This window comes from Lynx canadensis, chromosome E3 (assembly GCF_007474595.2).
Source record: "Lynx canadensis isolate LIC74 chromosome E3, mLynCan4.pri.v2, whole genome shotgun sequence".
Classification (NCBI taxonomy): Eukaryota; Metazoa; Chordata; class Mammalia; order Carnivora; family Felidae; genus Lynx; species Lynx canadensis.
Genome location: NC_044318.1, coordinates 31,979,426 through 31,995,142, shown reverse-complemented (window position 1 = coordinate 31,995,142; position 15,717 = coordinate 31,979,426). Strand labels below are relative to the sequence as shown.

At 54.3% G+C, this 15,717-nt stretch overlaps 1 protein-coding gene across 1 annotated transcript in view; it reads right to left on the bottom strand.

The window, feature by feature from the left end:
• SRRM3 (serine/arginine repetitive matrix 3) overlaps positions 1 to 3,083 on the bottom strand; it is a 34,646-nt gene extending 31,563 nt beyond the window's left edge. The window contains 1 exon segment of the mRNA XM_030301048.1: positions 2,851 to 3,083. Within this exon segment, the coding sequence (XP_030156908.1) occupies positions 2,851 to 3,083 (233 nt within the window).
• Positions 3,084 to 15,717: the final 12,634 nt, after the last annotated feature.

Below are 15,717 nucleotides of genomic sequence, written 5' to 3'. Positions count from 1 at the left end.
GTGAGATCCTGACCTGAGGTGAAATCAAGAGCTAGACGCTTAACCAACTGACTGTGTTACGCAGGCGCCCCAGAATACTGCATTTTAAAAGAGGTCCTCAGAGTTGAAAATGTTTCATTCTGCCTGTCTCCACCCAGACTGGGATGCTCCTACGTAATCACTTCCTGGGTCCCTGGGTCACTAATTTGTTCTTGACTCCAGCTCAGAGAGGGTGGGCGGTTTTCCTCTTCCCATTTGACGGATTTGGAAACAGAACAGGGAGAAGGGAGGCTTCCAAGCTCCAAGCCCCAGAGCATGGCTCTGCCCGCCTCCGGGGCAGAGGAAGGGGCACAGGTTGGGGCTGGGGTGGGAACAGCACATCACACAGGCGAGGGACTCTGTCCCTGGCCCCATGGTGATTGCAGGCTGCGTGAAGGTGATTCCAATGCAGCATCAATCACCAGTGAATTAGCCATCCATCCATCAATATTAAGGAAGGGATTGCTTTTTAATGGGGCCAAAGAATGTGTGTTCCTGTGACTAGTGGGAATATCTGTCAAATGCCTGAGAACCTGGTAAATAGACTCGAATGAACCAGTGTTTGTAGAAATGGATATTAATGACCGGATTTTGTAACAGAGCAAGGGTCCCCAGTGTTTGTGGAGCACCTTCTGGGGACTGGCTGGAGGTGGGAGAGCCCTGTACATCTTTAGCCCACAGGACGTAGAACAACTCCCAGTAACCATAGCTTGCTCAGTTCTGGATTGTTGGGTTCCGGAGTGGCTGTGCCCTCCACTGACCAGGCTGCCGCTAGGGGTTTGGGGGCGGGGGGGCACTGGTGACTTGAGAGCTAGCTTTACAGGAGACTCCAGACTAAGGACCATCTGGAGTGAGGGCTTGGGTAGGGTAAGGGGTCCTGACTGGAGACCTAGCGGGTGCATCCCAGAGAGGCACGGTCCTTTATGCCAGGGGACCAACACTGAGGTCATGGTCAAATGACTTCTGCCTGACCATCCCCTCTGTGTGAGGCTGCCCTCATCCTGCGATGACCTTCTTGTGTGCCGTGAGGGTCTGGGGGCTCCTGGAGGAGAGGGAGATTCAGCCAGGGGAGGAGGCTTGGGAAGGGGAGGAGCACCATGAGAGGGGTGCCTTAGGGATTCCCTGGGAGGATGGGGCTCTTCAAGGGGGAGAGAGGGGGCTCAGGAAGGAGGTGGGGCTGTGGGAGGGGGAGGGGACAGTTTCCAAGAATGCAGCGCAGAAGGCTGGCCCTCTTCTGGCCCAGGCGCCCCTCCTGTTCCCTCAACTCGCCCACCTGCCTGTCAACCCTTCACTGCCCAAGTCGCCCCAACTTATTGGGATTTGCAGGTTGAAATGAGGTCCGTGGGCTCTCCTCTTCCCACCCCTACTTGACCCTGCCCCTGGGGGTCTCATTTCCTCTGTCCACATCCACGGCTCATCAAACCTGGTTTCATTGCCAGCTGGAAGCCTCCTCTCCGTCTGCCTTCAGCTGCTTTCCATCCATTTATCCCTCTTGGCAGGGACCCCCCCCACCCCCACCTGGTCCCCAGCTGGAGATGAACACCAAGTCTCTGTGTCTCAGGGGCCCTGCCTGGCAGCCTCCCTGAGGACCCTGGATCTGGGCCCAGCCTTGGCTCTGCCTGCAGCCAGGGACTGTCTCTGTCTGAGCCTCAGTGTCTTCCTGGGCTCTATAGTGATGGTGAACCATGTCTTGGCTGCCTCTTGGGGAGCCCAGAGGCCTGGACGGACAAAGGCGAGGCTTAGGAGCACTTCTGTACACAGGCTGTCTGTCCCAGTGTGGCTCCGGGCCCCAGTGCACTGGGCATTTCCAACTTGTCAGCTCCCCAACAGTGCCAGTCTGATGGGCGGGCTCCTCACTTTGACTCCCTCAACAGCCAGCCCAATAGTTTCAAAATCCTCAGGGTAGATACAAAATGGAAACTCAAGACCACCAGCTTTCCTTAGAGCTGCACAAATGGGAATGGCTTTGTTCTGTTTCTTTGCCTCCAACCCCAGGTGTCAGGCCTGTCCTGTCTCCACTGGACTTTTGAGGAAAGTCCCTAAAAAGAGCCTTACTGACTGATCGATGCACAAGCCCTGGCGAACTCCTACTCATCCTTCAAGGCCCATTCGAATGTCTCCTCTCAGAATCTCTCCTCTGAGCTCCTGAAGTGCTTGGTCCTCTCCTGTCCTGTCCTTTAACCACGATTCCAACCCGTTTTATGCTGGAGTTGGCTCTGAACACGGTTGTCTCTCCTCTCAGTTGGGGAGGGAGTGAGGGGCAGTCTTTGAGGAAGTGACCCTGATCCAGCTCCAACATTGTGCAGCACGGTGGCTGGCGCACTTGTGTGTCCCTGTGACTGGGTCTGAACTGGACAGGTAACACTGAAGCTTCTGGGTGTGGCTGCTGGCTGGGGTTCCTCTGCTGAAACCACAGGTAGCCTTGTACTAAAAAAAGCCCATCGTCCCCTCTTGCCTGGCTGCAGCACCCACCTTGGCACAGTCCAGGAAGCTCAATAGAGTTGTTTTAGAGAAGGGGAAACTGAGACCTTGAGTTGGTTAGCATAGGTGTTTGCATGCTTCTCTCCCCCCCGGACTGGATGTTTCTGGAAGACATGGACTGTGTGTCTCCTTGGCTTCTGTGAATCTGAGCCTAGTTCAGAGCTTGACGTAGAGCAGGCGGCCAAGACGGTTGATAAATGAACACAAGAAGGCAAGTTCTGGCCTTGCAGTGGCCCCACCTGGACTGGCTCCGAGTGCGGCCCCTCCCAGCCTGACTGCAGTCCGAGCCTCGCCCGGCCCCGCCCCGCCCCGCCCCGCCCCGTGACCCGCCCCGCCCCGTGGCCCGCTCACCCTTGCTCCTCCATCATCTCCTGCAGCTCCATGCACTTGAGCTCCACGCGCCGCTTGCGCTCGTGGTCCAGGATCTCGCGATGCGCGCGCTTTACCAGGCCCGGCTCCGCGGCGCGCAGCTCCTCCTCGGCCCGCGGCCAGGTCCCCGAGGAGGCCCCCGGCTGAGGGAAGCCGTTCGCCGCGTCCGGTGGGGACGGCATGCCGGCCGCCCCGTTGTTCACTGTGGAGGACATGGCGGCTGGCCCCGGAGCCGCTGGCCTCGGCCCTGCGAGACAGACACAGACACCAGGCGGGATGGTCACTTCTCGGCCACCTGCTAAGCTCCTCTCCGCGCGGGTTAATCCTGGAGATTTAAAGGCCCACTCATGGCTCTAATCCGCTCCCCCTCAAGCTGCAGAGGGGGGCGGACGTCAGGTTAGCACCTTCGGGTCACGCCTCAGGGCATGAGGGGAGATTGGACCCCAGGCTTTCCCATCTGTAAAGTGGGTTCATGCAGGTTGGACTAGATGGCCTCTAAGGGCCCTGTGCTTGGAATAGTCCTCTCCAGGGAGGGACCTAGCAACCGCTTAAGGCAATCCTCTCTCCCCTGTACCAGTTCCTGGGCCTGAAATCTAGCCTCTGCTTGCAACTCCCTTGTGGTTGTAGGCAACCACATTGGTCTCTGGGAAAACGTGTTAGGTTGTTGTTGTTTTTTAAGTTTGGTTACTTGCTTGCTTGCTTATTTGTTTGTTTGTTTGTTTATTTATTTATTTAAGTAATCTCTACACCCATCGTGGGGCTCGAACTCACAGCCCTGAGATCAAGACTCACATGCTCTTCACACAGAGCCAGCCAGGTGCCCCAGGTAAAATTTGTTTGTTTTATTTTTGTTTTTCCCTTCAGCCTCAGTTGAACCCCGCACCTCCTCCCCCCAAACACCCATTGTCCTGCTGGCCCATGCGGTCACGTGTGTCCCCAGCTCCCAGGGAAGCCCTGCGGAGATAGGAAGATGAAGTCAACTGCATTCCCGCCACAGAGGCAGGTTGCAGTTGATCTGGCCAACTTTTCCAAAGCCAGCCTTCCAGCGGTGGGCCAGATCCAGACTGAAGCCCCACAGGTCTGTCCCCTCCTTTGTTCTGGAAACACTGCTTCTTGAAGATACAACCAAACTGGCACTGACATTAGCTTTCCAGACAGCCACATCCTCCTGCAGGCTCAGGGCGAGGTGGGCGTCAGCATGTCTTGAAAGGTAAGACTCCACACTAGGCTCAAAGTAGAGTAGGCATACACACACGTGCAAGCACACGCACGCACACACGCGCACACACACACCAAGGACCTATCTTGACAGAGGGGAGGCACCTCCTGAGCTATTTCCATTTCCTTTCTCCTAGGCTCCAGCTAGTTGCTAAGCAACAGGGAGGCCTTCTTCCCAGCGAGTGGGATGGGAGAGAGGGAAGGGGTGGAGGGAGGTGGGAAGAAGGGATTGGGCATGTCTGGACATCCTGGACGGGGCCTTTCTTGCAACACAACCTCCCAATACACATTCCCCTCATGGGCCTCAGAGTGACGGGGTGGGAGGTGTTCAGAGCCACAAAACCTGGAAGGTAGCGAAGGGGACAGAGTGACACACAGGGATGATGAGGTGGCGATGAGAACATAAGCTCATGTGTCCATCCCCCTAAATCCCAAGTCCCTGGGTTCTAGGCCAGGCTCCTCACTCCCTGCTGTGTGACCCCGAGGATGTCACTGACCCTTTCCGAGCCTCTGGTCCCTACCTGTGCCTGGGAGGATCATCCAGATTTTTCAGGAGAGGAAGGCTTTTGGGACTTTGCAGACCAAACCTGTTCTTCTAACCTCTCTCTCCATCCCTAAGCCCTGCCAGCTTCCTGCCTCTGTCCTAGCCCAGCCCTGCACCCCAGCTCCACCAGGGCCTCTCCTGGGGTCACCCACAAGCATCCCACACTCATCAAGCCCCACACAGAGCTCTGGGAGCCCTGTTCTCCACCTGCCTTGGCCACAGTGCTTGGCCCATGGGTGACCCTTCTGGCTGTTGGTCACCTGTGCCAGGAACACATGTGGAGCTTGGAGACCCCTGCTGCCCCGGCCCATCACAGCTCACCTGTCAGCAAGTTTGGTCCCCCATCCCTTCTTGGTATCACTTCCATTTATCCACTCGCTCCCCTCCTGTTGCCACCAAAATCCAAGCCCCTCACTCCGGTCTGCTGCTCCGGCATCCTGCCCGCCCCCCCCGCCCCCTCATCAGCAACCTGAGAGATCAGTCCAGGAGCAAATCAGACCGTGTCATGCCCTGAGTAACAGCTTCTGGTGGCTTCCGGTCGCTTAAAGTCGTGCCACGGCCTGCCTTCTGGTCTAGCTGTAACCACCCCACGGACACCCTGCCACACAGATTCCGCATCTCTCTTGTGTCCAGGCTTTTCCATTCAGTGCTCCCTTTCCCTGGGACTCCTTCTCTTCTCCTGACTCCTTTGTGTCCCCAGAGTCACCGCCCATAGGCATCACCACCTTCTCGAAGGCTTCCCTTAAACCCCGTGGCTGGTGCCGTCCTGCCAGAGCCCTTGCCGCTCACTGTTGTCACTGTGGACTCACGGCTCTGGCTCCTTCTGTGCTGGGGACAGTTTGGCTTTCAACTCCTAGTGCCAGCAAAGTGCCTGAGCGAGCGGGCGGTGCCCAGTGCACTTGGATGGAACAAACAGAAGATATCACAACACGAGGCGGGACAGAGGACTACCTGGTATAGTCCTTAATATGGGTTGCAAGATCCCTTCGCATCTTGCCTTACGCTGTCCTGCAACTTTATCCCTTGCTACACCTCCTCCTGCAAACAACATCCAGCCCTTCGGCCTTGGTCATCTGTCCCAAGGCATGTGCTCACTCCTTTGTGTCCTATGGTTCCCCTATGCTGGGATTCCATTTCCTCACTTTTCCACCTGGGGGACTTGTGTTCATCCTTCAGGGCCCAGCCCAGATGTCACCGCCTCCGGGAAGCTGTCCCTGCTTCTGAGGACGGGTGAGTCATTATCTCCTTGTGCTCTAGCTCTGTCCTCACCTCTATAGATAACGGAAGTTCGACTTGTTCTTTGCATCTGACCCCCCTTCTGAACTGTGAGCGCTTTGGGGGGATGGATCCCTTCTTTCTGGTTCCCCAGAGCCTACCCAGCACTGGCAATGGAAGAGGCGTGCTGAGGGTATAGGGATAAAGTGCTTAGGCCTCGGGGGAGCCAGGTTCTGAGCGATGCTGCTTTGCACTCTTTCCTTCTGACATGGGCGTGGTGCCCTTGCCTAGAAGTTTGTTTGAGCTCCTTGAAGGGAGGGGAGGGGAAGCTGGTGGGAGCAGTGCTGAGCACACATCTCCAGACCCCGAGCTGTTCTATCCCTAGAATCAGGAGAACGCCCGGCTAAGTAAGATTGCTGGACTGTCCAGGTAATCTTTCAGACGTGTCTCTAAGAAGTAAAAGAGAGAGGTGCGTAGGCATGGGGGCAGGGACAGTCTGGATTTTCACTAGGACAGACGGTGGATTCTCCCAGCTTCACCTGGTGAGTTGGAGGCCCCTAGACAGGAATCAGAGGCAGGTGATTGGAGGACGACCCCTGAACCCCAAGACGAGGGGCCAGGCCCCTAAGAGTCATTGCACGTGAAACCCGCTTCTTTCCAAGTTGCAGTTGCTGGGCCTGCGGACCAGGGAGTTGCTGCAGACACACGGTCTCTCTGAGAGGCATTTGACATTATTTTTTATGGAATCCCTGTGAAATTGCATAAAGAGAGAGAAAGATTGCGATTTATTGGAACTAATATCCTGTTCTGCACCGTTGTAATTGGCGGATAGATTGACCTGTGCTCAAAGGGAGCTGATTAATGGGTTGATGTCACATTAGATGGAGGTATTTAGTGAAGGACCACAGGACAGGGCTCTGTCCTCACCCATGTCTGATCCAGTATGTTCACCACTGACTGGATGGAACATTGATAATCTGATGATCAGATTCATAGAGGACAGCATGTGGGAAAGCTTCTAAATACAATCAGTTTCTAGAAGGACTCAATAGGCTGGAAAGATGGGAGGAATTGAAGAAGGTTGAGCAGGACAGTGAGAAATCCCTCACTTGGAAACTGGATCCCGAATTCACTTTCTAAAAATGGGATAGACATAATTTAAAGCAGCGTATTTAGAAAGGATTTAGGGGTTTTTCAATGGTCACGGACCCAATTTGAGTCAGTATCATAGCGTGGTGCTAGAAGTGCGTGTTCTCTTAGGCTACATCAACAAAAACACAATGTCTAGAAGGGGGAGGTGATAAGAATATACAGGTGGTCAGAATCCCCATCTCGAAATACTTGAAGGATGGTGGAGGATTTAGGCCAAACCTGGCTGAATCTGTGGGGAAGCTTGTTAAAATGAGGTAGGGCTTCCAGATTTGGCAAATGAAAATACAGGATGCACAGTAAAATTAAACTAGAAATTCATGAATTTCACATTTGGGGCATACTTATACCAAAAAAATTCCTTGTTTATCTGAAATTCAGAAAGTTTTTAAGAGGGAATCTTTTTTTTTTTTAATTTTTAAAAAATGTTTACTTATTTACGAGAGAGACAGAGACAGAATGCGAGTGGGTTAGGGGCAGAGAGAGAGGGAGACACAGAAGCAGAAGCAGGCTCCAGGCTCTGAGTTGTCAGCACAGAGCCCGATGCGGGGCTCGAACTCACGAGCCGTGAGATCATGACCCGAGCCAAAGTCGGACGCTCAACCGACTGAGCCACCCAGGGGCCCCAAGAGGGAATCTTTTTTTTAATGCTTATTTATTTTTGAGAGAGGGAGAGCGAGGGTGGGGCAGAGAGAGAGAGAGAGAGAGAGAGAGAGAGAGAGGGAGAGGGGATCTGAGGCAGGCTCCGTGCTGATAGCAGAGAGCCCGATGTGGGGCTGGAACTCACAAACCATGACATCATGACCTGAGCTGAAGTCAAGAGTCAGACGCTTAAACGACTGAGCCACCCAGGCACCCCTGAAATTCAAATTTAACTGGGTGTCTTATATCTTATATGTCTATCCTACCTGGGACCCACCCCAGACCTACTGAATCCAAGTCTCTGGGGCATTGTTAATGTTTGCCCAGTGATTCTGATACAAACTATCTCTGGACCGGCAGTTGGGGGCTGGCGTCTAGAACAGCAGTGCTAAATTTTATTAGGCGTCAAAGTCACCCAGAGGGTTTGTTAAAACACAGCTTCAGAGTTTCTGATTCTGTAGGTCTGGGGTGGTGTCTGAGAATTTGCATTTCTAACAAGTTCTCAAGTGCCCTTGATGCTGTGAGTGAGTCCTCGATCACACTGAGAAGAGGAAAGACCTAGACAATCTGGGCTGCTCCAGAAGAAAGCCAGGACTCCTGCAGGGAAGTCGTCTAGAGCAGACTTCAGCTAAGTCCGAGACAGGATTTTTTTGGTTTTTTTCCTAGCAATCAAACCTTGAAAAAAACAACAACTAAGCAGTTCATTTCATCCCAGGATAAGTGAATTCCCCATCACAGGAATGTTCCAACACGAGATAGACGTTATACTCACTCAGCAAATACCCACCCAGCATCTACTCTAGGGTAACTATGAAAGTCTGGGAGCTCATGGGCTGGGTTGGGAGACCAGTGGTGTAGTGTGATCAAAGGATTCGAGGAGTTTCTGCAGCTCAACCTGGTTGGTCAGGGATGGCTTCCCAGAAGGGGTGAGGCAGGGCTGGAGACAGGGACACTAAAGCACATGAGGCCTGGACCTCAATTCAAGAAATAAATGGATGCGGGCGACTGGGTGGCTCAGTCAGTTAAGTGTCCAACTCTTGATTTAGGCTCAGGTCATGATCTTATGGTTCATGAGTTCAAGCCCCATGTAGGACTCTGCACTGAGAGTGCAGTGCCTGCTTGGGATTCTTTCTCCCTCTCTCTCTGTACCTCTCCTGAAAATAAATAAATAAACCAAAAAAGAAAGGAAAGAAAGAAAGAAAGAAAGAAAGAAAGAAAGAAAGAAAGAAAGAAAGAAAGAAAGAAAAGGAAGGAAAGGAAGGAAGAAATGAAAGGAAGAAAAGAAAAAAGAAAAGAAGGAAGGAAGGAAGGAAGGAAGAAATGGGTAGATTTGGCGGGACCATGACTGGCCGGATGTAGGACAGGGGGAAGTGTCTTGAATGACAGTGGGTCTCTAGCTTGGGAGACCGGATGGATGGTGCAGGCCATTTACTGTGACGGGGAGCGTGGAGGGCAAATGAGGGGTGCGTCGGGAGTGAGGAGCTTGTGGGGGTCAAGCAGGCAGATGTGGGGCCTGAGCCATAACATGTTGAGGTCCGTGGGGACATTCACACTGAGTCCTTTAGAGGTGGAGCAGAAAATGGGAAATGTTTTCTCTGCTGCTGATTGGCTGTGAGACCCCGAGGAAGTCACTCTCCCTCTCTGGACGATGAGGACACTGGACTCAAAGGTCCCGTGGGTCCTTTCTTACTCTAGAAATCTAGGTAATGCTAACTCGTATATATACTGCCAAGCCTTCAGCCCATCCTCTTCCTGCTGATGTAGTCAGTGGTCAGAGCCACACCAGCCACCTCGAGAGCTCAGCCCCGAGGCTGTCCTCAGCACTGGGTCAGGTCCCACAGGCCAGCCACACCCATGTGCACATGAAGTCATGGAACTCTAATTTAATGCCGGCGGGCAGGGGAGCATCTCCTCTCTTGCTGGCCAGGAAGTGAGTCCAGGGCCAGAGCCCTGACTGAGTCCCTGGGCTTGCCTCCTTTCCTCAACCCAAGCCGGGCTCCGCTGAGGCCTGGCTGAGAACAGAATGGAACACTTTCTGGCTGCTGGTACCTCCAAGTCCAGTTCTGCTGGTAGAGATTAAGTGAAAGTGAAGCAGCCCTTCTGTGCTGTGGGGTCCAGTCTGCTGACAGGGCCGGAGGCCTCTCAGCTAATGAGATCATCACTCACCCCGGGGCTCAGAGGGGTAGGACGCTCAGGTCAGTAGCGACCTGGCCAGGCCTGGGAGAGGTGGCCGCAGGACACATATGCGTCTGAGGGGGAGCGTGGGCCCTGTCCTGGGGAACTCTGGTTTGATGGGGAGACAGGGTGGCTCTTTGGGAACTCATGAGCTGAGTGTCATGTGACTGAAACTCTGTGCCTCAGTTTCCTTGCCTGTAAGATGGAACTAATGATAGCATCCTCCCCAGAGATTTGCTGTAAAGGACTAACCCCTGGGAAACGGTATCACAGTGGGTGCCTAGCGTGCAGTGAATACTGGTGGTTGTTGACTGTCCTCTTTTTGGACACGGTGGGTGTGAGGAATCCCCGGAAATCTGGGTGAAGATGTCTAGGAAGCCTCAGGTCAGGGGATCTGGTACTTGGGAGCCCATAACCTGGGCCTGATTTGGGGGTTGTCATTACATCGGGAAGACTGAAACGCCAGAGTGAACCAGGGAGTTAATTGTAGAGGGAGGAGAGGGCAGAGGCCGGCCAGGGCAGGGGATGGGCACCATTCCAGGGGGCTTGCCGGACTGACCCCGACCGCTTTCCCTTCCCTCCCTACAGGCCACTTTTCCCCCTCTCCATCTTCTCAGCCCCCAGCACCGGGGCACCCTAAGGCAGGCCCCCAGGGTCTGCCTTTGCTCCTGGGGTTCAGAAACCTATCTGGCCCAGAGCACAGCACCCTTCTCCTGGGGGCTCGTTTCCCTGCCCCTGCGCGCCAGAGACCCACCTTCCCAGCGATAGTGCCAGGACTCAGGGCCACCACCCCCTCAAGGTACAGGCCACAGCTTCAAGCAAGCTCTAGATCCATGGCCACGCACAATTTAACCACCATCTTGCCAGTAAGGTCCTTCCGCTGTCTCCTGTTGGCCCAGGACAGGGATGGGGGGTAGACAAGAAGACTCTGAATTCAGAGTCAGAAGACTTGAGCCTGAATTCCAGTTCTATCGCTTCTGTGTGGGTGACCAAGGGAAGTCATTAAACCTCCCCAAGCCTCAAGTTTTCTCATCTGTAAACTGAAGACAATACTCCCTACTTGATGACGTGGTAGGATCATTCATTCTTTCAGTGACATGCTTGTTATGAAGACAGATCCTGATTTCCATGCTGGGGGAGCAAAAAGAGAGACCAGAGAGGGCCTGTTTTTGCTGGTGATGCTCAGAGAAGGCTTCACAAAGGCAAGGATGTTTGAACTGGCCCTTTGAAGGGTGAGTCTTGTCCATGTAAGGAAGGGGGAGCACAGGCAGGGCAAAGCACGGGCTGAGGGCAGAGAGACGGCAGGGTCCAGGGACCTGGGACTAGGAGGGGCAGGATGGCATGGCCTGCATGATGGGGTGCAGGCGGGGTCTGTGAACACAGGATGAGCCCGGTGTGTGGAGAGGGCAGTGGGGAGGGACACACCTCCTGAGTTTCCTGGAGGAAAAAAATTTCTTGGTGGTTATCAGAAACGTGACGGACCTTACCCACAGGAAACCCAGGTACTTAGGTTGTGAAACTGGGTCCAGGTCTTTGTAGAAGGAAGTGTGCAACAATAATTGTGTGTCAAGATATTTTATGAAGCTGGAAAAGAAAGACCATCTCCACTGTGCAGAGGAATCCAGGTGTGCCTCTAGCCTCCTCCCACCCTTGGCACTGACGCTATTAACCCCTCCCTTCCCTGTGGGGACCCTTCTCCAAACCTCCAGCCCGAAAGCATGAGCATGGGGAGGGGGGTAAAGATAATCAAGTAGTGGGTGCAACAAACTGGAAGACCTATGCTGTCCAGGCAAGAGGGTGGGGCTGGGGGCCACGGGCCACGGGGCCAGGTAACAGCACCCTCAGCTCTAGGTTCGGGTCACTCATTCGTGTCATAGCTATTCAGCAAGTGGCCCCTCCAGGGCCCCTCAGAGGATAAGAGATGCAGGCGAAAATGTACCGATGCCTATGATATAGCAAGATAAGTACTGGGATGGGAGATGTGGCAGAGACATCAACTGAGCTGGGGTGTGTGGGGAGGGGCATAGCTGGGAGGTCTTCCTGGAGGCGAGATCTTGAAGTGGAAGTAGGAGCTGGTGGGACAAAGAAGGGAAGGAAGGAAGTTGTGGGCACAGTGTGGGGGTGCGTGGGAAGAAGGCTTGGAGAGGAAAGAGGGAAGAGCATAGGCCTGTGCAGGGCTGAGCACAGCGGGCCAGGGGGCTGGGGAGTGGGAACCAAGGAGCTAGGATCATACCCTGCAGGCAATAGGAAGTCAGTGAAGGCTGTTGAGCTGGGGAGGTCATGGTCAGATTTGCATTTTGGAAAGCTCTCTCTTGCCGCCCAGTGCCCTCACTCTTGGTGATCCCTGCCCTTTGGATGGAGCGGTCTGGCCCTAAAGGACAGCCCGATGCACATTAGCCAGGCGCAGACCAGCAAGTGGCCGAAGAGCCAGCCCGTGTTCAAGTCACCTACTGTGTGCCTTAAAACGACTTAACCTCTGTGCTCAGTTTCCTCATTCGTAAAATGGGATTCATATAAATACCTACACCCCTCCCCTGCTTAGGGGTGACGTAATTCACCTTTAAATTAAGGGTACACAGTAAGTTCTATGAGTAAGTGTTAACCGCTAGTTTTGCCCATAAATGATGCCAACCGGTCTAAACCACGACAGGCGTGAGTTAACCAGTAAGGCATATAGATCAGTCTAAATCAGAACGGGACCAGGTAGATGAGTACCTCTCCAAATCAGCACCAACTTGTAAAGACGGGGCCAACAAAGCGGCTTTTCACAGCCAGCCACCCACTGAGACCAGTACCTGCTGTGGCAGGAGGCCTGGGAGGAAGTACTCAGCCAGCCTGGCAACGAGAGGGTTAGCAGCGTGAGCTTCCTCCCTGCCTTAGAGCCTCTCTTGGGAGGTGCTGGCACTGCTATTTGTTACCCAACCCTCGAGAAGACGCGGCAGGGGGGAGGGAGAATCGCTGAAAGCCTTCCTTTCAATTATTCAGCAGTCAGAGCTTCCTGCTGCCCCTGTTGGAGCCAGAGGCAGGCCCTGGCCGGAGCCCCTGGGCTGGGTCTGGCTGGGTTGGGCCTGGACGGCTGGTTCTAGGAGGGGCCGGCAGCCTGGCCCGTAGGGGTGCTGGCACCACAGCCTGGGCTGCAGCGCTCACTCGTCGTCCCACTCCGGTCCCCCCCATCCAAGCCCTGCACTGGGCCCCGGGCAGGGCTCTGAGCTGTCCCCTCCCTGCAGTCTGGGTCTGCCGTGGAATGGATGCGGCCGGGCTATCTGAGTCCCTAGAGCCAGGATGGGTTGTCCAGGGCAGGCAAGGGAGGGCGGGCAAGCCTACTGTCCACAGGACAAAGCCCAGGCAGCTTAGCTGGCCCTTGGGTCCTGAACAATCTGTCCAGGTACCCTGTGTCTCAGACGCACGACACTCTGGTCCACCTAAGAACACCCTGGCCCACGCTGCTCCCTCTGCCCCGAATGCCCTTCCCTTTCCGTTTTTTTTTTCCCTGTAAGACTCTGCGCAAGCATCACCTCCTCTAGGAAGCCTTCTGCAACCTCCACTGGGGGACGCTCCTCTGCTGTGCTCTCAGAGCCTTACCCACTGGCTACTACTCTCCAGTTCTCTTCGTCCTACTGTGACTGTTTGCTCCCTGGGCTAGTGAGGGCAGTGACTCCAAGGGCTCTCCAAGGGTAATATCCATCTTTGTGTCCCTTGTGCCCAGCACAGGGCTTGGTACAAAGCAACCGAGCTGTGAACCTTTATTAAACCATCTGTGACACTTTGCTGAAAGTCAGCCTGTGTTTGCACTGATGGGGAGCTCACTCCTTTTGTTTTTTTTTTTTTGTTTTTTTTTGTTTTTTTTTTGTTTTTACCACTGGCAGAGACCTCAGCAGGAAAGGTCCCTGGTTACTGCTCTTAGTATGCCCAGACTTTGCGTGTGCTCACGTTTTCACACAGGTCACATTGTCATATACTTTGTAAACCTTGGAGTTTAGCTTGTCTTGAATGGATACAAAGGACTTGCCCTGGGACCCAGGCCCCTGCCTATCAGCCCAGAACCTCTGTCCTTGCTCCTGTTGGCTCTGGTTTGGGTTCCCAGGGCAGAGGATTTCGGTGACCGGTCCCTAGAGACAAGGAGGCCTCGGCTTTCTGCTCCCTAGAGAGGAGCACACAGTACAGGCAATTCAGCCCAGGTGAGATCCGGTACAGACCAGTGTAGCCCAGGACAGGCCATGGAGAGCCTGAAGCTGGAGTTCAGACTGGGTACATCAACAGTGGACAGTGCGGGAACCCACAGACCCACGCAGATCAGTATTATAGACCAGTGGACCAGAGCAGGACGTGTAATACTGGTCGTTGACAATAACGCCGACCAGTTCAACCCGGAAGGCAGGCCTGTGTAGACCAGTGCTGAGACCACACAAACAAGGAGTTCATTAGTCTCCCTTCCCCTCACCCTAGTGGAACAAAGGAACGCATCCCACTCAGCCCACTCTACTTCTCTTCCGGGCCCTCGCTAGCCTTCGGGAGCTGCAGTCTTCAGCCAGGGAGCAGACAGTGTCCCTGTGGCTGCCTGAGCTAGAATGGGTATCTGAGGTTCGGGCATAGGGAGCCTGAGAAAGAAGCTTTGTATGGCTGACCTGTCACTGGTGGCATGGGCTGCCAGAGAGGTGATCTCTGTGTCCTGGGGAGGGTCCAAGCCGGGCGGCCTTGGTGAGGCATCCTAGGGAGAGGCATCTGTGTGCCGGGACTCCCTGCTCTCTGAGGACTCATCCTAGTTGGCCTCTGGGGCTGAACGTGGAGTGAAGTCAGAGGAGCCGGTGGGCTGACATCAGCTTCCATTATCCCCTTTGCCCCCTTCTCCCCTCAAGGACCCGATCCTTCAGGCTCACACCCAGGAGCTGGGCCGAGGAAGGGCAAGATGAGCTAGAAGCTGTGTGACCACATCTCTTTTCCTTTTTGAGCCTCAGTTTCCCCATCTGGACGAAGTGTCAGGAGCCTGGATACTACTGGGGCCAGGGAAGGGCTGGGCTCTGAGTCTCTGGCAGTCCAAGACTTAGAAGAATCAAAGTTGCTGGTGATGGGCAGCTCCAGGAGTAATCAGCCGGAGGGGTGTGTGCAGGACAGACAGACAAGCCCCTTCCACCCACTGGGGAGGGTGACAGGAGAAGCCAGGGCAGCTGCCTCCATTGCCCACACAATCTCATTATGGAAAATTCCCTCTATTGACTCAGCTCTAATCAAGCAGGCTGCCCTGGGCGTCCCCCCCAGGTTTCTGCTGGGCCGGGTGAGATCAAAGAGAGAGCCGGGCTGGGGGCTGGAGCCTCGCCTGCCATTCCCATCGATCCAGATGCGCCTCCTGTTGCTAGGCAACAGCCTCCAGTCTCTCCTGGTCCTTCCTCCCCCAGGGGCTGCAGGATCGGGCAGTAAGGGGAGAAGAGAGACCCCACATTTGTTCTCCAGGTCTTCCCTTACCAAGCTAGAGATCTCTGTCAAAAAGCCCTTCTCTTACCCAGGAAGCCACCCACCCCCCTCATCCTGGCAGGTTGACCCTCCTGCAAAAATGGACCCCTTTCTCCCCCCACATTTGTATTCATCTCCAGAATACTCGAAATTCACACCTCCTGTGCTCCACATACACACTCTCTCAGGAAGACAGGCCAGGGATTCTCGAGAGGAGAAGGGACACTCAAGGGGTCAGCGAAAAAGTCAAGGCTACCAACTTCCAGCCCAGCGCTGCACTAGATGTGGGAGCCATTTAATCTTAAGAGAACGACTCTGAAGACAAATTCACACTCCCAGTTTTGAGTGGGTTGGCATTTTTTTTTCTTTTTCCAAAACGTAGGATGCATTTCATAGTAGTTTTTTCTTTTTTGTTTCAAGTGCTATAATTTAAAACTGTAAGTTGTGTTTTAAAACAG